We start from the raw sequence: 22,968 nt of genomic DNA, 5'->3' as shown, positions 1-22,968 counted from the left end.
GCACCTGGAAGCCCTCGGGTGATAAAGGCAGTCACGGGAGAAACTGCAATGGGACAAGCAGAACCTACAGTGCTCAGGCAGTCCTTATCGGAAAAATCGATCTGCTCGCAAGGAGCACTGCTAGAAAGTAATTAGGTATTTGGTTTTTTTAAGCAACTGGGCCTAAGCCTTCCTTCAGGATTGGCCCTAAAACTGAAGGACTCTGTTTTATTCGGCCGAGGTCTCGGACATGAGAGAGGACGCACAAGGTAGACTTTACCCTCTGCAAAGAGACAACATCCACATCTCCCACTTCCACAGCCACGGTAATTACCCTGCAGTCTGTCTGCTCCAGCTGAAGTCTCACATTTACTTTTCTAACCCAGAGGGTTAGGCAACCCTGCGCCTGCTACATTGGCTCCTCTCATCCCTGCCATCACCACTTCTGTCCCCACAGGCAAACCTCACCCTGGGAGAAGCTCCACCTTGATGCACAGCACACCCAGGTGACAGTTCAGTAGCCCAAGACACCGTGCATAATATGCACACGTGAGAGCGCACAAAGAGGCAAACATGAAAGCAGATTAGAATTTCCCCAAAATGTCATCACCCGTCTATTCTTAAAAGGTAACAATACTGGAAAATGTTTCTTAAAACTCCACATGAAATAAATGGCAAGGCAATGCTGACTTCAAGTGTACAACCACAAGCAGCCCCCAGATGCACGCATCCTGTGAGCACTTCCACCCAAACAGCGACAGGACAGGCAGGAGGGGGCCTGGTGCACTCACCTGCCCGTGCGGCGATCAGGTGGGTGGCCTTGTCGGAGGCATCTGGGTCCAGCACCAGCTGCGTGAGGATCTTTGCCCCAAGGGCCGAGGCATGATAATGCTCCCGGGTCTTCTCTATGGGGAAGTTTGTTGGGTGCAGCCCACTGAATATGATGGCAACGTCCGCCAACACTTTGCTCTTGAGTTCCGGCACGATTTTCCGTATGTCTGGAGCCTCCTCGACCTCCTTGCTGAGGTATCTGTCGTATTTCGCGTAGTAGTCGGTATGCACGCGCACGAGGATCTCCTCAAGGTGGATCAGGTGGTCATCGTCATCCGTGTCCTCCTCCACCTCTTCCTCCTCCACGCTCTGGTCCAGGGACTCGCCTGCGGTGATGCCCGACTGCTCGCTGTTCTGCGACTCCGTCTCGGCCTCCTTCCTGTCGGTGCAGCCGTGGCCCAAGCTGCAGGGGCTGTCCCGCCCGCCCTCCTCTGGCATGTCCGGGTCAGGCCCCGTGTCCTGACTGGCCCCTGTGGGTTTCCCACTACCCATGTCAGCAGGGCCTCCCTGCAGCAGTGTTCTCCCTCCGTCCTGGGTGGCCTTGGGCTTTTTCTGGCCCCTCTTCCCCTCATGTTCCCTGTCCGAGGCCGTGGGGAAGGAGGGCTTGCGACCCTCTGACTCGCTGTTGCTCTCGCTGTCACTGGACAAGTCGAAATCCAAGTCTGTGTGCAGGGTGCCCCGAGGCATCCGGCCACCCTGTCCACAAGACTCTGGGGTATCAGGGGCTTCTGCTGGCTCATGGCTGCCAGGGCAGTTGGCAGGGGGGCCCTGTGTGGGGGACCAGACATCTGTCTCGGTGGCCTCACCAGGGCGGAGCAAGTCCCACTGGGGAGGAGCCACCGGCACAGCCTCGCCTCCGTTCAGTTCCCGCACAGGTTTCCCAAGGCCGTTACTCTGCTCCAGGCCAGGAACATGTCTCCCTTCCTCAGGGTCTTTAACAGGCAGGGCTTGTTGTGAGACTTCAGCACCTTTGGGAGAATGGTTTACTGAACAGGCATACAAAAGGGAGAGTTACCATTATTCACCACTCCATAACTCTCAAAATCAAAGCAGCACACCTCTCCAAGACCGCTTGAATTTCACCACCCTCTAGGCCAGGCCTTTGCAAACTTTTGCTGTAAAAAGCCAGATAGTGAATATTTTAGGTTTGGGCCACATGTGGTTCCTGTACTTTTACAACACTTCAAAAATGCAGAAAACACCCTGAGCTCACAGGATGCAGGCTCAGCCTGTGGGCCGTAGCTCACCAAATCCTGCTGGAGACACAGTCAGGGACCCCCCCCTCCAACCTGCCCCAAGAATGACTGCTGTTCCATTTTCTCTGGCCTTGACCCTAAGTTCTACTTTAGTGACTACAGTAGTAACTAACTGCCTCAAAATATTTTATTTAAAAACTAAAGATCATCAGTAACACCTAAAACCAAAACTTCGAGTTTCCTTAAGACAGACTGTGGCCACAGACAGGTCCTGTGAACCGAGGACAGCTCTTACAGATGTGGCCACCACATCCCACAAGTGTGCTCTCCAGAGATGCTGCAGCCAAATTCCCAGTGTCATGTCTGCTTAAGGAAAACTGGGATGAATGTCAGTATTCAGATGCACAGCTGACCCTGAACAACATGGTTTGAACTGCGCAGGTCCACAAATATGCAGATTTTTTTTCAATAAGTATACTGGAAAATTTTTGGTTAGGTGTGTCATAGATGCATGCCATAGCTAACCAAACAGTTAAGCAGCCTGCCTAACAGTAAGCTATCAGTAGTTAAATAGTTCAGTGCTGAGGGGATCACAAGTCACACGTGGATTTGATTGTGCGGTCAATCAGTGCCCTAACTTCCGTGTTGTTCAAGGCTCAACCATATTAAGTCAAACAACATTCTTTTTAAAAATTTTTTTTCTTTTTTTTCCGTTTCCCCCTTTCTTTTTATTTAAACAGCATTCTTCAGTCTTTACTCGATTGTAAAAATGTTTAGGTTAATGCTATTTTTTTAAAAAACCAAAACTGAAACCAAATAGTGTCTTGCTTTTTTTTAGTATTACATAAATAAGCCCAATAATCTCTATATCTATTGAAATATAAATGAAAAACAAATAAAGTGAATCCTGAATTTATAACAGACAAAACAGAGATAAGAAATAAGATATAAACAATAAAGCAAAAAGCTAATTATTTCTTTTTAAAGGATTAGGAAGGAGGCCACCCACCTCTCCTTCTCATCTGAGATTCCCGGGACCCAGGGGGAGCATTCACATCACCTGTGCCCTGGAAGTACACATACTTCTTCACGGTTATCAGGTTAGGGGCAAACTTCCAGACATCTTCTCGGTCATCAATTATGCAAACCATTGAGTCTCCACAAGGAAAGAGATTTCTATAAGTGAAAATGTACAATATATAGAAAATAATTAAAAGTTGTAATGAGCTTTCATTTTGCTAAGGATAACAATTTAGGATTCTAATCTGTTTGTAACTAGCAGATAGCAGATTAATCAGAAATAGATGCAAACTATACTAAAGGGCTTTTGGTTAGCTCTTATTCAAACTCTGAATATTTACAGAGAAAGTAACATTAAAATAGTTATACATTTCTCCACTGTTTCTAATTCTCTTTAAAAAAGGAGTCAGCAAACTTTTCCTTAAAGGGACAGATGGTAAATATTTTACTCATGTTACTATTATTAATATAATATACTGTAGGCCACAGGGACACGGGAATGGGGGCAGCCGCGTTCCAGTATGACTTGACCTACAGCCCTACGGCCAGAGTTGGCTGCCTTGGAGCAGACCCGCTCACTTGTGCAGAATTTCCTACGTGGTCCCACAGCCGTGTCTATGCAACCCACGTGCCCATCACCTGGGCCTAATCGAGTGTGCCCCCATTCAACTCTGACATTCTTGTTTTCAAGTAGATTTCCCCCTAATAAATCACTAACACTATATCTCCTTGTCTTTTGCCTGCACCAACCTGTTCATGCCGACACTAACTAGCACAAGGTCTAGGTCTGCTTTTGAAGTAAATGCCCTCAGAGTCTCCTCTAGTTAATGTTAAGCTGCACTGGTTTCACAATTTGCGTGGACTCCCTAAATTTAAAAATGAAATGTTTACTTGAGAGTGGCCAATATGAGCCAAAAAACGAGCTGGAAGCTGTTGCTGTCCACATCCTGTTAGGATCCACACCCCTGAAAAGCAGCTCTACTTGATACGGTATTAGGGGGCACGAAGGACCTTTCTGAGCAGAAATGGGGAAATTCCTTGTATAGAGTGAGCAAAAAATTTCCAAGAACATACAATGGCTTCTTGAGGAGGAGTGGGGAGAAGGTAGCCCTTTGTAAAAGCTAAGAGGAGACAGTGAAATGGGGGCATAGAGCTGGTGTAAAGGAAGAAATGAAAACAGGGAAAAACATGGATGACATGGTAATTCAATTCAGGATTTTATAAATTATTAGAAGGATTAATAGCACGCAAGCCTTAAGAAAATTATAAATCTGAGATGCCAATGCTGATGTCAAAAAACCCCACAAAAACCTTAAGCCAGTGGCTCAGCAACACTGCTTCTCTTGCATGTTAGGTGAAGTTATGAATGTTCATTTGACCACAGACTGGTCTCGCCAAGCCAGAACCTTCAAAATGCTGTTTCCCACACACCCGCCCCTTTCCCTCTGCTGCTCTATCCTCCTGGGCTCTTCAGGAGCCCTGGCCACTCCCTGGATACTCAGAGGGAAAAAAGCCAATGACTTTAACACTGGATTATCATGGGAACACACATATGCTCCCTGCCTCTCCAGCCACAGGTTTTAGCAAGACAGGTGTCTGAACAGGGAGGAAAGTGTAAAGCTAAAGGGAACAGAGTTATCCCCTGAGCCAGGTTTGCTGAGCAAACAGGCACAGAGCATCAATCAACATAGAAAGTCATCTGGCTGGCTAACATAGCATCTGTGCTGACCGCCACCACCTGCGGCAGAAACAAAGGCCCAGGGAAGAGCAGTTGGGAGGAGCTGGCAGGGCATGACCAGCCTGGGAGGTGGTGGCTGAGGCTAAGTTCCTGGACAGCCTTAAACACAGAAGCATCACTCATTCTCCAAATGCAGCTTCTGAAAGGGAACTGGGCAGTGAGCTGCCTCCATGATGAATCCAGCCCAGCACCTACCTAAGGTTTCCTGTTTTAGAAAACGGGTCAATACACTCGTCCCTTGATAGTATTCGATGAGAAAAAAGCTTCTTCTCAGGGTCTAAGAAGCCTTTAAAAAGAAAACAGGACACAGGTTGCAGGTCTGAGATGCAGTTATGACACACTTTGAACACAGTGAAGCCTTCAGTGTTTCCTTGTAATCACAGACACAAACACGTAAATCGACACCAAACGCTTTCACCTTTTCAGCTAAGACTATCATTCACTCAGTGCTCCTTTTCTCTTATTGTTAATTGGAATTTCTCAAAAACAAACCATGTTTGTAGGTATCCATAGTTCTATTGGCTTGAAACGATTTGTAATATGCTATTGAACTGCTTATTTACAGTACAGGGATAAAATTACGGAAGACACTTGCACAAGTAAAGCATGCAGAGTTCATTCTAGCTCAGAAAACCATGGCTGAGCCCTCATGACCTAATCACTTCTACAATCCTCATTACAAACACTTAGAGCATAGCAAGAGATTATTTATTTACTGGTTTGAGAACGTCAGCAATGCTATCCTATTACATAATTATCTTAGTTTTCAAATGATGTATCTCAGGAAGACATACAATAGCTATCTATAATATTAAAGGCAAATACATTGAATTCTAGTTACAAGATGAATTAAATTTAATACGCTGCTTACATGTTCATGATTAAAATTTCCTACAAAGACATCCCATATTGAAAACAGATTTGAAATTCATTTCTCCATCAACACAAAAAACCAAGACCAATCTGCAAAAACCTTTGAATTTTACAGTACTTAAACAATCTCTACAACTGACACTGAGGAGCTGTGACTGAGCTACACTGCCACATCCACTGATGGATCAGACAGTGAATATGGAGCCCACTCTGTCCCTACGTGTGGTGGGTCCTGTCTCTTGCACTCAGTCTCCAGCCAGGGCTGCCATCAGTGGGCACTGCTGCCTGGTACAAGGATTTCTATGCCCACACACTGAAGAGGGTAGCCAGCACAGAAACTCAAGGTCCCTACCAAGAGAGCACATGCAAACGCTGTATGCTAGGTCACTAGGGAGCTCACTTACAGGTAAGAGAGGCCCATCCTTTGTCTGCAGTGACAGCATTAAGTGCAAACAAACAAGTGTATATTGATATAAAAAGTTTCTGTCTTTCCACATAGCTGTGGCCCTGACAAGCTTCCAAAGTGGCCTATGTAATACATACCTGGCCAGGGCGACAACACCCTACCCCTCAGGCCACGATGGCAGAATTATGTTACCTACCCACCCCCTGCACAACTGCCAACACTGAGACTGAAACTGAGTTTCAGGGAGCACTTCTTCATCTTTAAGAAAACATCACTGACAACAATGAACACGTAAAACCTGCTGTCCACATATTAATGTATTTAAGTTCCAAACACTGCTCAACTCTGCTATGGTGAACTGACCTGCAATGGTGTGCGCGTACAGCCGGCTGCCAAAAGTGAAGACGTGCAGCTCGTACAATTTGGCGATCTTCTCCAAGAAGTCCTTACAGTGAGGACGCAAGCGGGTGTGCAGCATGGGCTCGCCCCGGCCCAGCTGGAAGTGGAAGATGCCCTGCAAAGAACAGCCCAACCGTCAAAAGAGGCCATGGAGAGAGCCCAGGCAGCACTCCCAACCTGCGCCCCAGAACAGGAGTCCCAAGGACAGTGTGGGCTGTCCTGCAGAGGAGGACGGTATCTGAGCCTCCTGGGGGTCAGTCATGGCAGCCACATGCCTTCCACACACCCTGCACAGGAGCGAGCACAGCCATCCCTATGATGGGAGTGTCCTGAAGACTGACTCTGACAACGATGCCAACTATCCGTGATAACTATGATAACCACCTACAATAACTACCTATGCTAACCACCCCTGATAACTATAACTACCTACAATAACTACTCCTAATAACTAAGTATGCATGATAATTATACTACAATAACTACCTATAAGTACCTCTGATAACTATGCTAACTACCCCCTGATAATTATAACTACCTACAATAACTACCTATGCTAACTATCCCTGATAACTACAATAGCTACTCACAGTAACTATGATAACTACCCACAACTACCAAATCCATAACTACTTATTACTACTCATGACAACAATAACTACCTCTGGTAACTACAATTAACTACCCCAATAACCATGATAACTACCCAAGATAACTACCTATAACTATGACAACCACCTATGATACCTGTAACTATTTATAACTACCTATAACTACCTCTGATAACTACCTATAAGTATAACTATAATTATTTATGTTAACAACCCATAATGACTACAATAACCATCCCCGATTACCTATGACTATATTTATGATAACTATAATGAAGACCCCTGGTAACTACCTATGACTTTGATAACCACCTATGGCAACAATAATTACCCCTGAGAACTACCTAGAACTGCCTGGTTACAGGGGCTTTACTAAAAGGGTTATAATGATGTCGTGGAGTCTCACATTTTCCTGACTCTCTTATACATACAAATCAAGAAACAAGGATTTCTAAGCACTGTCATTTATGTCCCTGTTTCTTCAAATTCTAGTATTTGTCAAGTAGCAGAGCCACATTATGACAATGTTTTTCTGAGTCATGGATGAAGATAAACCAAACATTCCCAGATAAGATCATCTATGACTTGGGTTAAGATACAGCTTTGTTAATTTTACAAATATAACACAAAAGCTGAAACAGTGTTCTAATTCATCTTTAACAGAGAGATGAAATTAGTAATACCAATTTGCTTTCCTTAGGAAGTTAAACTTTGATCCTTTTAATCCTGTTTATCATTAATTTTCTCAGTAAAAATATTTATTCTTAATGACTTTAAAAAAAAAAAAAAGGTAAGTGACTTAGGCCCAGTTAAATTTTTACTAGCTCTAAATTAGTCAACCACCCCCCCCGCCCCCCATAGAGCTGTCCTGTTAAAAGATTTAGAAGGGTGAAATTTTAGTAACAACTTTCTACCCAACAGGAAAAAGCCCAGTAGTTGCATCTTTAAACTTCCTTAAAGATACAAGTCTGGATCTCCACAATGAAGAATTAAATGTGTCTTCCCACGTGTCGCCAGCAGGTGTCTGGGCGTGGGCAGGTGCAGCTGGCTGGCATGTGGGCGGTGCTCCTGAGCCCTGCAATTATGCTCCCAGGCCCCTCAGAGCTCCACTCTGGGTGCAGAGTGCAGGGTGCACCAGACGCTACTAATATTAAACCACCCTATGCTTCACCTTCCAGACCACACAAGTGAGAAACAGGCTTATTATAACTGGTCCAAACTGTCTTATAAAACTAACTTAAAATGCCCCACTTCAAAGGCACAATAAAAGCCAGAAATAGCAACAGCAGTATATGCAGGTACAGATGTGTTCAAAGTATTTTCATGATGTCCTGGTACCCTTCGAAACATTTAAGTAGAGTAGTTGGTACAAATGAAACAATCAGAACATTTAGTAGCAGCTTATATCACACAAAAGAATATAGTTATTCCTACATAAGATCCCATGATAGACAAACACGACGAATACAACTAAAAACACAGCCTGTGCCATGGGTGACAGGACTGAATTCCAGCCATGAAAGAAATTCACACTCCTCACCCCCGTACTACTGGCAGTGTAAGTTAAAGAAGTGATTTTGCCACCTAAGGGATCTGTGCAGATCATATTTGCACCACCTAGTTTACTTAATAAGCCAAAATTAAATGACCAAACTTATTTCACATGAAGTTTGTAACAAAACTTTAATTATATGTAGTTGTCATTAATTTGATTTCACCAAACCTCCCACGTTACGGTTATACCCCCAGTGGTTCAGCTGCGAGGGACACCCGGCCCTGCAGCAGCCCCTGGACAATGAAGCCCACTCCTAGGGCTGGCCACCACCACAGGGGTTCCGTCCTCCTGTGTCAGAGAACACCTGCCTGCAAGGCCCTATCAATACCTTCACGCTGTGCTCAGTAATCTTTAGGAACTGATAAGATCAACAGACTCTGAAAACCCAACATCTAAAATAAGAGTCCACATACTATCTGTTGTGGAGCAAACATTTTTTAAAAAAACTATCCTTGGTGTTGCGGAGGCAGCCCTTGCTCAGGACAGCATGCGGGGTACAGGCCTTTGGGCCAGCCAATTGTAATGGGCAGTAACAGCCTTCAGCTCTGGAAATTCAACTTGCCTAGCTCCGTCCTGAGAAAACAGTGGAAGTGTGGAGAAAGGCTTATGCACACCCAAATCGGGCTCCGTCCTTGCCCCTTCATTGCTCACCATGCTTTCCCTGGGGAATTCACCTCTCAAGTACAGACCCAGGTACCCACCCACCCTGAACATCCCAGCAACACAGAGGCATCCAAAATCAATGCATCCTCCCACCAAGACCCTCCTCTACTGAAGCTCTCCATGCCGTCCACTGCAGTGTCCTCTCAGGTCTCTGAATCCTTATACTCTCTGCCTGACACACACACGCACGGACCTGCATACAAAGTCTGCAAGCACCAGCAGGTGCACACATGCCCACAGTGCCTCCTGATGGGGCCAGACAGAGCAGAGCAGATATCAACCCGAGACTGTGGCTCTCATAAAACAGCCCAGGCCACCAAGCCACAGATAAAGAGGCCAAGTCTATGGCTAAGTGGTCTATTTCCCAAATCCAGGCTGACCTATGGAAAACAGTAAGAAAACAAGACAATGTACATCTGCAGGCACTGAGGCATCTGTGGCTTTGGGGATGCCCTCCCGAGCATCTGCTGACACTGCTTACCTTGTTGGACATCTGCGGGCAGTGCTGCTCTGTCGTGTGAATCAACGTCTGGTCCAGGTCGACCATAAGCACCAGCTTTCTGTCCCGATGCAGTCGCTGCTGGTCTTCTCGTCCTAGCTGCTCAGCTTGCTGAAGTTAAAAAGAAAAAGAGAAAAACGGCAAACGAAGTATGTTTAGTTCCAAAATAAAACTAAATTTTATTAAGAAAAACAAAAGGATTCTGATATGTTCTTAACACCCCCCCCCCGCCTGTGCACTGTGGGCCTCCACTGTGTGCTGAGAACACCATGACATCAACCAGCTGTGCACATGGGCTGCCCCCACTGGCCTTGCTGCATGCTTACCAAGAGCTGGCTCTGTCTGGTCCAAACCTATTGATGGCAGCCTGAACTGTGACCATAATTCTGAAGTTTAGTTAAATATATAAACCAATGATAATGGAGGATGAAAAGAAAGTGGTTGTTTCTATAAAAATCCAGTTGGATGTTATGGAGCAATTTAATAAAAGTGAACTGCAGAATCAACAGAGATAGGAGAGAATGCAATCACAAGACATGGGGGGCACGGGGCAAAGGTGGATGAGGACTCTGTACTCAGACCCTCCCAGGCTCAGCCCCCTGCACATGGGGCTGAGACAGGACTCTCCTCAGAAAACGCCCTGGCTGCCCTCACATCCTAGGGCACAACAGGAATTAAAGCAAACACTCAAAAGCGAACCGGCACTCAGTTTTTCACAGACAGACTCCTGGTCCTTGTGAGGCTGGACGGGGGACTTCTGCTGGGTTTGTTCCCAAAAGGGACCATGCACCGAGGCCAACAGCTACTCTGCTATAGCAGGAACAACAGGGGAGGCTTCTTTCTCTTTTCATCCCCAAACTTCCCAGTTTTGTTTTACACACACGTTTGCATCTGTTCAAAGTTCAGTAATTTGGAAAAGCCAGAATCGCATGTCTGGCATTTTGTTGTTTCCAGAGAAATAAGCTAGAGTTGGTCAACATCCCTGAGAAGCACAGATCCAATACAATCATAATACTGAACAATGTTCTGCCTACTTACAAAGACAGACAGCCCTGAAGCAGTCTTACAACTAAGAAACCAGTTTTTTACCTAACTGTGAAAATGCTCCAGCACTCCAATGCCCAGGTATAAAGCAAAACAAAGTGGTGGCAAAGAGCCCTGAGCTATGAAAACAATGAGACGTCAGTGCCTCTGACCAATGGAGACTCACATGACTCTTGAAAAAGAGTAGGTTCTTGGGGTACTGGTTCCAGGACCCCCTGCGAATACCAAAATCCATGGACACTCAAGTCTCTTACAGAGAATGGCGCTGTACTTGCATTTAACCTATGCACACCCTCCCTTCTGCTTTAAACTATCTTTAGATTACTAATAAACAATACCTAATACAATGTAAATACCATGTAAATAGTTGTCACACTGTATTGGTTTTTTATTTGTGTGACTTTTTATTCTTATTTTTTTCCCAAATAGCTGCGATCCACAGTTGGTCGAATCCACAGTTAGAGAACCCCTGATATGGAGGGTCAACTGTACATAAGTAGCAGCAGAGGTGAAAGCCATTCTTTCAGATGGTCCCCTCCTCAGTCCCATGTGCTTGCTTCCATCTGCGGTGCACACAAATACTCTGCTCCCTGCAGTCCACGTCCACTCCATTGCTCTCCTGCCAGTGGCACCACAAATGCCACCTGGGATCCCCCACCTGTCTCCTGGTCCACCTGCTCTCCATGCAGTATGGCTTGCCATCAACACCAAGAATAACATGGGCTCCTGGACGCCAACAAAGCACCACCTCCTTTGCCAATCGCCACCCTGCTGGTCTCCCGAGCTCCTCACTCCGCTTGCCCCCCACACGTCCTTGGCAGCCCAATCGCCCCGAGCTCCATGCTGTTGTCTGTCACATCCCACCCTGCTAGAACATGGCTCGAGGGGAACCCAGACTGAGGCCGTCTGTTCCCAGCTGCACCAGCAGCACCCAGGAAGGTCCTCGCCTGGCGAGTAATGGAGCTGTGGGTGCCTCTTGGCTTGTGCAGATATACTTGTTCATGAAGAAAAAAAAGAAAACAGAAAGAAGTGCAGCTGTCAGTGCTTCAGGAGGGCGACATCCAGAGTTCCAGGGACACTGCACATAAATTATCTGTCTGATGAGCGGTCACTACAGAAATAATGATGATAACACATCACTACTCTCTCCAACTGTCCCTCCGTGAAACACACAGTCTCCTCAGATGCTCTGACTCTGCGCCATGTTGCGGACTCACCTCGGAGCTCACCATCAGCTCTGGCACGCTGTGCACCATGGACACAGTCGCGGTGGACAGCGGCACTTGCTGCTGTCCATTCTTACTCTGCAGCCTGTGGAAGCAAGTGAGACGGGCTGAGACAGACACTCCCCACGTGCTGCACACAGCACTTTTAACTGCAAGTGACAGGGCATCAACCTGTGTTTTAACTGACACACACTGCACTGCACTCTCAGTACACCAGCAACAACCCACACTGCTAAGCTGACACACGGGAGTCACCAGGGGGTACCAGTGGTGAATTAGCCCAGAGTATGGGAGAGGCAGGACTGCGAGGGAGGGGCCCCTCCAGATATGATGGGTCTTCAGTCCTCACAGCCAGAGATAAGAAAACAAACCCAGCCCTCTAGCGCCTTCTCACCACACCAGAGAGCAGCATTAACATTAAAGAATAAACACAAAAAGGACTACCTTCTAAGGAAGCTATTGTGACCTGTGTATGGCTGAAGGGAAGGGGACACATGCTGTTTGAGGTCGGGGCTAACCAGCTGCTCCCTCTGCGCCCTCACATCAACTCTCGCCATACTCCAAGTGGCGCTGCGTTCTTGCTGCCGAGCGCTACTTACTGGGTCAGGTCCTGGCCGCACTCAGCACACAAGCCTTTCATGACAACGGGGTGGCTGCATCCTTCTAGTCTCACCAGAACTGTTCTATAAAAGACCAGATGAAAACAATTACAAACTACAAAGGGAAGAAGAACACTTTTAAATCTCTTGGTTCATCATTCTGTGCTAGAACAAGCACTTGAGTAGAATAAAAATCCTGCGTTCTTGTACCAATCCTACACTGACTCGTGTACAGTTTCAGGCAGGTTACTCTCCAGGGCTGCATTTCTTTGTCTGTAAAACTAAGGGACTTCTCACCTGCGGGTCTTTCTCATGTATGACAAAACAAAACAGTCCTCTGCTTTAGCGGAAAAGCTAAAAAAAAAAAAAAAAACTAAGGAAACTTACTAACATAAAAACTGTCTCAAAATAAATATTTTAATATTTATTTGTATGTGATCCTTACATTTCTGATAAAAAATTTATAAAAACTAAAGCTTTGTTAACTTAATATGGTAACAAGTTAGCATAATCCCCTAAAATAATAAAATTATCCTCTCATATGTTATTCCCAGTATAGAGAGAGGCTAGGATTCATCTAAATTTTTCAGACAGAATTATTACAATATTCCTAATTTCAACATGAGCACAGAAACTATTTTTCTTTCTCTGCCCAAACACGGGCCATCCAGCAGTAGCCACAGAAGGAGGGTTTAGGGCAGATGAATCTCAGAGCTGCAAAGTCAGAGCTCACAGGCGCATGCCTGAGACCACCGCCAGCCGGCGCCCAGAAGGTCTTGCTGACCCCCAGGGCTATGGACCCCACAACAGGGGCTGAGGGGACTCCTCAAGGCAGGAGGGGGACACGCTCTCTAGAGCCACGGCCACCTTCCAGAAAACCAGCCACTGCATCTGTCCTGCTCCCCTCTGCACAACCTCCTTCCCAGTACTTCAATGCCACTGCACAGCAGAGACCTTCTGCCATCCCATCGTGGAGGGGGCGTGCACACCAGAGCACTCTGCTGGGACCAGTGTCCCCTGACCTCCAGGACACTGCCCATTGCATGGGCAGGCAATGCACATGTCCCTGCCAGGGCAGAATCAGCTGACCCACAGAGCACCTCAAAGACAGTAAAGGGGGAGAGAGGGCAGGGCCGGAAGTCAGGCAGCAGGATGACACCATGAGGACAATGCAGAGGCCACTCCGCCACACCCACCATCACTGGAATGCCACACGCTGAAAATCACAGCTCCCTGTGTGTGGTTTCCCTGTAGACTGGGTCTGAGTTCAGAGCACAGGGCTCCCTGTGTGCAGTCTCTCTTCAATGGAGGGCTAGCAGGAGGCTCCTGCCGCAGCAGGAGAGACCTGGAAGGGGGTGGAAGGGAGCTCTTCCCTGTGAGGGAACAGGATGGGTATGTGCCCATCAGCCAGGGCAATCAGCAGGGTGGGAAGGCGGGCTGAGGCGGGGCCTCAAGTGGAAGCAGGGCACTCAGAGGTGCTCCAGCACCCACCAGGGACAGGAGGAGTGCAGCCAAGCTGGGTGCACAACGGTCAGAGTCCAGCATCTGAGTTCCCACTGGATCCCTCCCAGCAACCCTACTCCTGACCCTGCACCAGCCCAAGCAGGGACAGAAGCGACCAGGCCGCCTCTGCAGCCCTGCTCTCACCAACCTCAGGACCCACAAGGCTGGATTCTGCCCACGCTCCAGCAACCAGGTGCCAGAGGAGACACCACCGCCATGTGGCATGGAGAAGAGGCTGTGCTCCTGACACCTCCAATGAGCCCCTCAGGAGGAAACCCAGCCACACCCAAGGTGAGGAGCCTGGCCAGGCGACAGGGGCCCAGATCGGGTAGGAACAAGAAACAGGAGAAAACAGGTCATTTAAAAATCATTTAACAGAAGGAACTCTGTCCAGAATGCTGAAATCCACAATTCTCAGAAACATGCAAAACCACTTCTTTGAAGCAATAAGAATCTAAATTTTTATGTATCAGGTTTTTTAAAAACTTGATGACACAGTGGTGATGTTTTGTCTCTAAAAAATGTGTTGACCATTTTAAGGTGACAAGTATGATTTCTTTAATCTTATCAAAATACTTTACAGTCAAGTTCTGCAACTATTCTGCCCACACAACCAGACTTAACACAAAATGAAACACTCCAGCGGAGGTTGGAATTAGGATCTGCAAGTAGAAGGGGAAGTATAAAAACACTTCAAAGATAAAACACGGAAAATAAACAAACATTTATTTATTTAAAGTCAGAATTCTAAAAAAGCACAAATACCATTTAACGAGACCATGGCCATAGCAAGTGCAAAGAGCGGGCGTGGGAAGGACCAGAACGAGCTCCCAGTTGCCTGCTTGCTTTGTAAAGTTGGTGCTGACTGGACGCAAAAGCCAAAGAGAGTATGGCCAGAAGAGAACACTACAGGGCTGTATCTCTGGATTCGTGACAAAATTCTGAGCCAACTGGGAACCCAAGGGCACTACCTCCATCTGACAAAGAGCACCTATGGAAAGCCCACAGCTGCACACACTTGGGATGAAATACCGAAGCCCTCCCCTAAGGTCAGGAATTTGCAAGGAAGTCCACTCCCCAGACACTCACCCAGCTAGAGCCAGTTCAGTAAGGGAGACCAACTAGAAAGGAAGAAACAAACCTCTCCCTATTTGCAGATGACACGACTGTCTATGTAGAAAATCCCGAAGAACCTACAAAAGACAAACTCTAACAAGTGCAGCTAGGTTGCAAGACACAAAATGAACACACAAAAATTAATAGCATTCCTGTATACTAACAGTGAACACACGAAGATCAAAATTTAAACAAACAGTACCACTCATTCCAAAGGTAATGAGATACTTAGATATAAAACTAACAAAACACACACAGAATGTACATGCTGAATATCTAAAACAGTGATGCAGGGAACCAAAGCTCTAAATAACAGGAGACACATATAGCATTCATGGACTGGAAGACTCAACACGAAAGATGTCAGTTCTCCAAATCGATCTACAGGTTTAACACAAATCCTATCAAAACTCCAGCAAGGCTTTCATAGGCACAGGCAAGCCTGCTCTAAAGTTTAGATGAAAAGGCACCGGCCCTAGAACAGATAAAATGATTCTGAAAAAGAATAAAATAAGAGGAATCACTGTCCCTGATTTCAAGACTCTCTACAGAGCTGCAGCAATCAGACTGTGGTACTGGTGGAGGGAGAGACCTGTATAGATAGATGGAACCTCACAGATATGCCCAAGAGGTTTTTGTGAAGCAAGTCAGTGGAGGAGGATAGTCTTTCCTACAAACGGTGCTGGAGCAATCAGCCATCTACAGGCAGAAAAAGAGCCCTGACAATCTCACACCTCACACAAATAATTAACTCAAAGCAGATGATGTACCTAAAGGTAAAATCGATGAAACACACCTCACCAAAATTAGAAACGCTTGCTCTGGAAAGACCCCGTGAGGTTGGAAAGACAAGCTGCAGACAGGGAGAAGATACTTGCTGGAAGCCGCACTCCCACGAAGGACTAGCGTTCGGCACAAACTACGCCCAACCACTCGCTGAGAACACTGGGTCAGAGATTACCTCTCCTTGCTGAACTTCCACGGCATTTTTGTGGACAACTGACCAGTCGTGTATCTGTGCATCTGCTTCTGGGCTCTCTCTTCTGTTCCACATGCTTATCATGCATACGTCTGTTCTGACACCCTACCTTCGCTGCTGTGGCCTTCTAAGAAATCTTGAAATCACATAGTGAAAGTTCTCTAACTCTGTTGTTTTTCAAAATTGCTATTGTAAGTTCCCTGCACTTCCATGTACATTTCAGAACCAGCTCAACAATTTCTACAAAATCTTGCTGAAGTAGCTGTGGGTGTGTTTAGTCAGCACTTCCCAAGCACTCAGGGCAGCCCTGCCCCACACCGGCCACTCCTGCCTGCAGAGGAAGATGATCCACAGCCTCCTGCCCAACCTGCCAGCAGCAGACTATGTTCTGTGAGCTGGTTAGTATAACATCAGAAACACGGTGGTTCTTCTAACCCTCGACTGCCCTGCCTGCCAGCCTGTATCGAGAGGAGCTGCTTCCAGTGGAGCCTGCCTGCCAGTTGTCCGCTGCTCTCGACCTCCCACTCACACAGGGAAGCTGTGTGACACCTCGCATGGTGGTGCAGAGCTGCATCGAGGACAGGGGTAGACATGGCACATGAGAGGTCTGCTCCAAGCACAGGGCTGCTAATGAGGCCAAGTGCCTTCACCACAAGCACAGTCCAAAGCGGATTCGAGCTGCCTCCCGGGGGTGGGGTTGGCGCCAGCAGTGCTTTCTCTGACACATGGAGCTCCCCAGGGCAGTCGGCTCAGCTCCAGAAATCTGAAGAGAACAGGCCACAAACTGAGCTGCTGGGGGGCACTACGCTGCTCTCAGAGGCCCACCAAGAAGCAAAGACTCACACCACTAAACACAAGTCACACAAGAGCACGGGAGCAGAGGTCGCACAGTGTGTGGCATTGCAGAGCTGCGGCACTGCAGAGCGGCGGCACCGCAGGTGATGAGTTCTCCCTGAGGCATGGGGAGGCCTCCAGGACGGCGTCAGGGACAAGGCAACATCTGGGTCTGGACAAGGCAACATCTGGGTCTTGACAAGCGAGGAGCACAGGCGAGGGTGGAGGGTGAAGGGGCGAGAGGCCAGGTGCATGGCAGAGCTGGAATGGCTGCTCCTGGCAATATGCACCTAGCACGTTCCTTCCCTAAAGACTCTTTCACATACCCATTACCCGCAAGAGCCATGTGATTTTCTGCACCTGGGGTCAAAAGGTTTTGCCTATCTTATTCCACAGTGTGGATTCTGCTCCCCAGGATGCTTGGCAGTGTCTGAACACACTTCTGGGTGTCATGCTGGGGGGAATGCTACTGTATCTACAGGGCAATAGTCAGGGATGCTAATAAACTTCCTACAATGCATGGGACGCTGACAGTAAGAAGTCATCTGGCCCTGGATGACACTACATGCCAATGCTGGGAAACCCTGGTTCAGACAGTAAGCAGACGGGATGTCGGCTTGTCAGCTCTTCCTGGCGGACTAGTCCACCACTACATGTGCCCCAGCCCCATGTTCTCAGCACTCTGGAGACAGCCATTCCCCAGTTAGGACGGCTGTTAGCCAGGAGACAGTAAGCCACACAAAGAGCTCCTGCAGGATGCTGAACAACTTAAATCACCAAAAAATCTGAGTTTCACACCAAAATGGGTATTGTGCACAGCCTCCAAAAGCATTTACTCTATGGTGACTCTACGTGCATGTTTGCCGTAAGTGAACCGCTTAAGGACGTGATGTGTAACTCACAAATCAACTTAACCCCTCATAAAATTCCTTGATTTAAAAACCCAGTATCTATTCTCCTTGACATACAACCTTATTTCTACCTGAGTGTTAAGAATACAAAAGTGCATATTCATAAAAATATTAAAAGAAACATTTACTAAACTAAACCTCCATTCTCCAACTTCAAGCAACTCCCCCACCCATCATCCTGATGGACTCACCACAGGCCAGCACCAAGGTCCTCTATGCGCCCTAACCCTCTGCCCGTAGTCGGTGTGCATCATGCACCCCAACCCACCCCAACAGCTCTGAACACACATGGCCACGAACACTGGGCGGCCCACTCACTCAGAAAGATCTGGGGGGGGGGGGTGGTTGTGGGTATATGTAAAAGTAATAGAAAGCAAAATAAAACGTCATACAATTTTCTTAGAATATCAATGTTAGAAAACACAAGGGTGCTACAATCTAGCAAAATGGTCCACAATATCTCAAGCCCAGGTAACATATTTAGAAATCTACTGTACAGCAAGAGAAATCGATGTGGAAGGCTAATGCTACAGCTGCCAGTCTATGGGGAAAAGGGTGATTAAAAACATAGCACTGGCTGCAATCCAGAGCAGGAGGAGTCCTAAGACTTAACAGAGATGAATATCACACTTTAGACAACACCTGCTAAAGATAAAGTAAAAAACCTAAACACTGTTGCTGAGGCCTCAGTGCCTGTGTCTACACACCTGAAGGTCCACTGAGCCCCAATTTATGGGGTTTCTACAGACCAAGAGAGGACAGCAGGAGAGTCCTGGACCTAGGATTGAGGCCCTAAGAATGCAGTGCTGGGAAATGCACAGACAGTCCAGGGGAGAATATAGTCGTCTCCCTTATTCATGGGCTCGCTTTCCACAGTGTCAGTTACCTGCAGTCAATCATGGTCTCAGAACATCAAATGGAAAATTCCAAATGTAAGCAGTTCACGAGTCATACATCGCACCATTCTGAGCAGCGTGATGAACTCTTGTGCCATCCCACTGTCCCGCCCCATCCCGCATGGGCTGTAACTCATCTTTTGTCCGCCATACCCATGCTACACACACTACCTGCCCACAAGTCACTCAGTAGTGTCTCAGTCATCAGACTGAAAAGCACAGCATACACAGAGTCCAGTACTGTACATGGTTTCTGGTATCCACTGGGTGCCCAGGAAGGTGTTCCTGTGGATAAGAGGGACTCCTGCTTCTTGGACAGTTTTTGACCTTCACAAGCTTCAAAAAGCCTCAGATGTGTAGCCATGCCAGTAAACTGTTTGCCCACCCCCGCTAATAATTGCATGTAGCCCACTGTACAGTACCCCAAAAGCATCAGTGTTAATTAAAAGGAGGGGAAAAAGAGACTTTATTTTCCATCAACACTGCCCTTCCTCCTTCCTCCTTCTTCCATCACATTTTCTCCCACTTTCCCCTCTCCCTCTCCATCCCAACTGCTGTGCAACATTATAGAATGTAAAAAAACAATATTAATAATAAAAAAAATCATTCAAACTGTCTTGAGGGTCAGAGCTAAGTGTGACACTATCCCAGCACGTTTTCTTCTGCACGTGTGCATGGGCTACAAAAAATATTCTCAGAGTGATGGAATGGCAAAGAGAAAGGGAAAGGAGATTAGGGGAAAATGACAGCAACATCTTTTTTAGTCCAAGACGTTTCTATCTTTCATCTTTGCAGACACTGACTAACACAGAGCAGGGATAAACCGCACTCAGTAAATCTCAGTGTTTCTGGCTTCAACCCTCCAAATAGATGGATATCACCACACCTTAGAAAGAAGAGTTATGCACTGCGCATTCTTCTCTCCTCCAAATTCCTGGCTTAATAAGGACTTGTTTATTTTGAGGAAAAAATATCCCAAATATCAGGCTGTTCATGAAAACAACCCACAATACCAACTTTAGAAAACACATCTTAAGACTACTGCACTAATTCTTCTTCTAAAAGATGCATTTGACATGCCAACTCTCCTTCACAAAAATACACTATTACGTGTGTTTAGAACAGCCCCCCACAGCACTCTTATGTGGGTACAACACACATACCTCCGACTGAAAGCTGCTCTCAGGTGCCACTCACCTAAATGAGCTTTGCAGCTGGAGGAGCAACTACTGGACTCTTGTGGGAGAACTGTGCTCCCTGCACAATGAGAGATCACTGTAGAGACAGTTGATAAAAACCACACATCCTCTTTACTCTTGTTATGAAGAGATATCAGAAGTAAAAGCAAAAATTACACGGTAACACTTAAAACCACTAGGAGTGTCAAAGGAAGAGAAAATGGGACCAGGAGCAGGGCAGCATAAGGATGTGAGTGAGCATGCTCTGAAGATACCAGGGGAGAGATCTGGTGAAAAATTTGGTCTTAGGCAAGCACCTAGGTAAAGAAATAACGGGGTAAGTTTCCTCACTCCATCATGTGCTTAACAGTCATCTTCTCTCCTTCCTCAGCCTCCTGCTCAACATCCTTGGTCACCCCATCGTCACTAGCATCGTCTTCTGTAGGCTGTTCCTCAGCACTGTCACCTGCACCCCCAGGCTCCGCCTGCACAGATGGACGACTCATCCTCCACCAGTGAGTGGCTGCTTGGCTCCTGCGACACACTGCTCTTCATCTCTCCCTGTTTGTTCCTTCTCAGTTCCTTCCAGGCTTTCCAGGAGAGAATCCACTTTTTGCTTCATCCGGGTCAACACTTCTTAGTGGTCTGAAGGTCATCTCCTTTCAACTTTCCGACATGAAAGAAGACCCTTGCTGTCTAGTCTCAGAATTGAAGCCACTTCCGCCCCTTCTCGAGGGTTTTCTGACATGCACTGTCACTTTGAGGGCACTACAGCCCAAGCAACAGGAGGAGGAGGAGAAGCACGTGCTCATAAGCCCACTGGAAGTCCAAGTCGGAAGAGGAGCTGCGCAGAGGGTGGAGAAAGGTGCTCTGGTGCTGACCTGCAGTCTCCACTGCAGGCTGTTCACACTCACTTTTCCCTGGTCTCTCTTGGCTCTGCAGCCAGAGTGACATCTAAACCTGGCTGGCAACCATCCTGCCATCCTCTCCTGCTACAGCTGCCAGGGCATTTCTCCCATCGACACACTGAACGAAGGTAGAGCTCTTATGAACAGGGAAACCCACAATTCTGCCATACTTGGAGAAGACTGCCTCACAGCAGACGGGAGTTCATGGAGCGAGGATCTGTCTTGTTGGCAACACTACTAGCCATTGTGTTGGATAAAAAGCTGAAAAATTTGGCTGAAGATGAAAAAATCTCACAGGAGGGGAAGAAAAGAGATTCAATTTGAATATCCTGCTCCCAGGTTCCACTCAAGGTCAGCAACACAGTCGCAACTGCTCAGTCTTTGTCTCTCTGTGAATCTGTGAATACTAACACTCCAACAACCGCAAAAATGCTAACCAATGAGACCAGTCCAGGAATGTCAAATCAGTCACCAATAAATACTAACTTTTCAAGTGTGTCTCAAAGGAAATCATGAAATGCAATTTCTAAACAAGTTATTTTCCCCAAAATATACAGACACAAAACTCTACTGTGTTTTGGATTCCCAGCTGTCTAATGGAAGCTCTGAGGACATGGGGCACATCAGAGAACAGCGTGTGAGGGACCTGGAGTGTGGAAGCATTACTACCAAGCGCTTGGCTCTGGGCAGGCCTGGCCTGTCCCCTTCCTTTCATAGCATCTCCTATAATCTAATATTCGGAGTGTAGAAGTTTCCTTGTGGGGAACAGATTGTATTTTTTTGCACCTAGATTTTGGTTTCTAAATGCCATTCTCCACTAGAAGGAAAGAAAGAAGCAGAACTTCTTGGAGAAATGGTTGATCACAGGGCTAGGGCTAGGGCTAGGAGAGAGAGCAGGAGCCCAGACGGTGTCAGGAAATGAAGCAGTGCTCGGAGACAGATGGAACCATGTCACAGGAGCCAGGCTGAAGGGACTCCCCCCTGCAAAGCATCAAGACAAATAATAGTAATGGACTATAAGCCACTGAATAAAATAATGATCCATGAGTCTACACTGTGAAATAAACACACTAAGTAGTTATCCTTACAGGAGAAAGCCAACCAAAAAATGCAGAAGGGATGCTGGAATTGAGAGCATCCCTACTGGATAACCAACCTAGAAATTATGAGATTCAGGCAAGGATCATCAACAGATGTCAAAAATGGTGGGTCAAAGTCTGGTGAGAATTTAATGTATTTACAGAGCAATAAAGTATCTCTCACTGGATACTTAATTACAATGGGAAAATGAATAACTTTCCACTACGGAAACCTAGCAGATACCACCTCAACCAGGTGACCAACATTTAACATCACCTGATAGGCCAAAGTGAGGGCACATGTCTCCTGACCTCTGTGTCAGTCCCGCCCAAACGCAGCACCACAACCTGACTGAAGGACATTCCACAAAACAACCAGCCAACAGCACTGAAAGAAGGAAAAGACAGAGGAGCTGATTCAGGAGACAGGACCTTGAGTGCCATGCAGGCCCAGGGTGTGCCTAGCACTATCAGGGAAGTCCACAGAGCAGAAAGCAGCACTGCACTGACGCTAACTTCTGATGCACTAACTGCACAGTGGTTATGCAAGAGAATATCTTCATTTTTAAGAAACCTAAATATAATCATATCAGCAAGTAACTTTCTGACCCTTCCGAAAAAATAACATGTGCCCCTGAGGAGAGGGAAAGATGAAGCAAATGTGGTAAAATGTTAACACGTGGGGGACCCAGATGAAGCCCACTCGAGAATTCTTCACACTATTCTTGCAACTTTTCTCTGATTCTGAAATTATGTCCCCCAAAAAGGAAGAAGAATACTTGTTTTGTCTGTAAGTAATCCCAGGGATGATGGGGTGCTGGATCAGGACCACCCACTCAACCCGCAGCCAGAGAGCTAGTACCAACAACAGGGTCATCGGGCTGGCATTTATGCTCGGCAGCTGGCTCAGAAGTCACCCAGAGCC

General features: G+C 46.8%; 1 protein-coding gene and 1 pseudogene across 5 annotated transcripts in view; both read right to left on the bottom strand.

Annotated features, from left to right (window-relative positions):
• Window positions 1-22,968, bottom strand: part of CTDP1 (CTD phosphatase subunit 1) — a 90,696-nt gene that overhangs the window by 60,699 nt on the left and 7,029 nt on the right. For 4 of the 5 annotated variants that reach the window (XM_063076984.1, XM_063076985.1, XM_063076987.1 and 1 more), the window contains exons 2-8: window positions 12,640-12,723; window positions 12,032-12,125; window positions 9,753-9,881; window positions 6,407-6,557; window positions 4,960-5,050; window positions 3,016-3,182; window positions 771-1,796 (exon numbers count right to left, since the gene is read on the bottom strand). In XM_063076984.1, coding sequence (XP_062933054.1) covers window positions 771-1,796; window positions 3,016-3,182; window positions 4,960-5,050; window positions 6,407-6,557; window positions 9,753-9,881; window positions 12,032-12,125; window positions 12,640-12,723 — 1,742 coding nt within the window. The remainder of the gene's footprint in view (window positions 1-770; window positions 1,797-3,015; window positions 3,183-4,959; window positions 5,051-6,406; window positions 6,558-9,752; window positions 9,882-12,031; window positions 12,126-12,639; window positions 12,724-22,968) is intronic. The other variant, XM_063076988.1, reaches the window with a different exon arrangement.
• LOC134362117 (heterogeneous nuclear ribonucleoproteins C1/C2-like) lies at window positions 20,404-21,209 on the bottom strand (annotated as a pseudogene).

The sequence above is a fragment of the Cynocephalus volans genome, chromosome 13 (assembly GCF_027409185.1).
Source record: "Cynocephalus volans isolate mCynVol1 chromosome 13, mCynVol1.pri, whole genome shotgun sequence".
NCBI lineage: Eukaryota > Metazoa > Chordata > Mammalia > Dermoptera > Cynocephalidae > Cynocephalus > Cynocephalus volans.
This window is presented reverse-complemented; position numbering and strand designations above follow the sequence as displayed.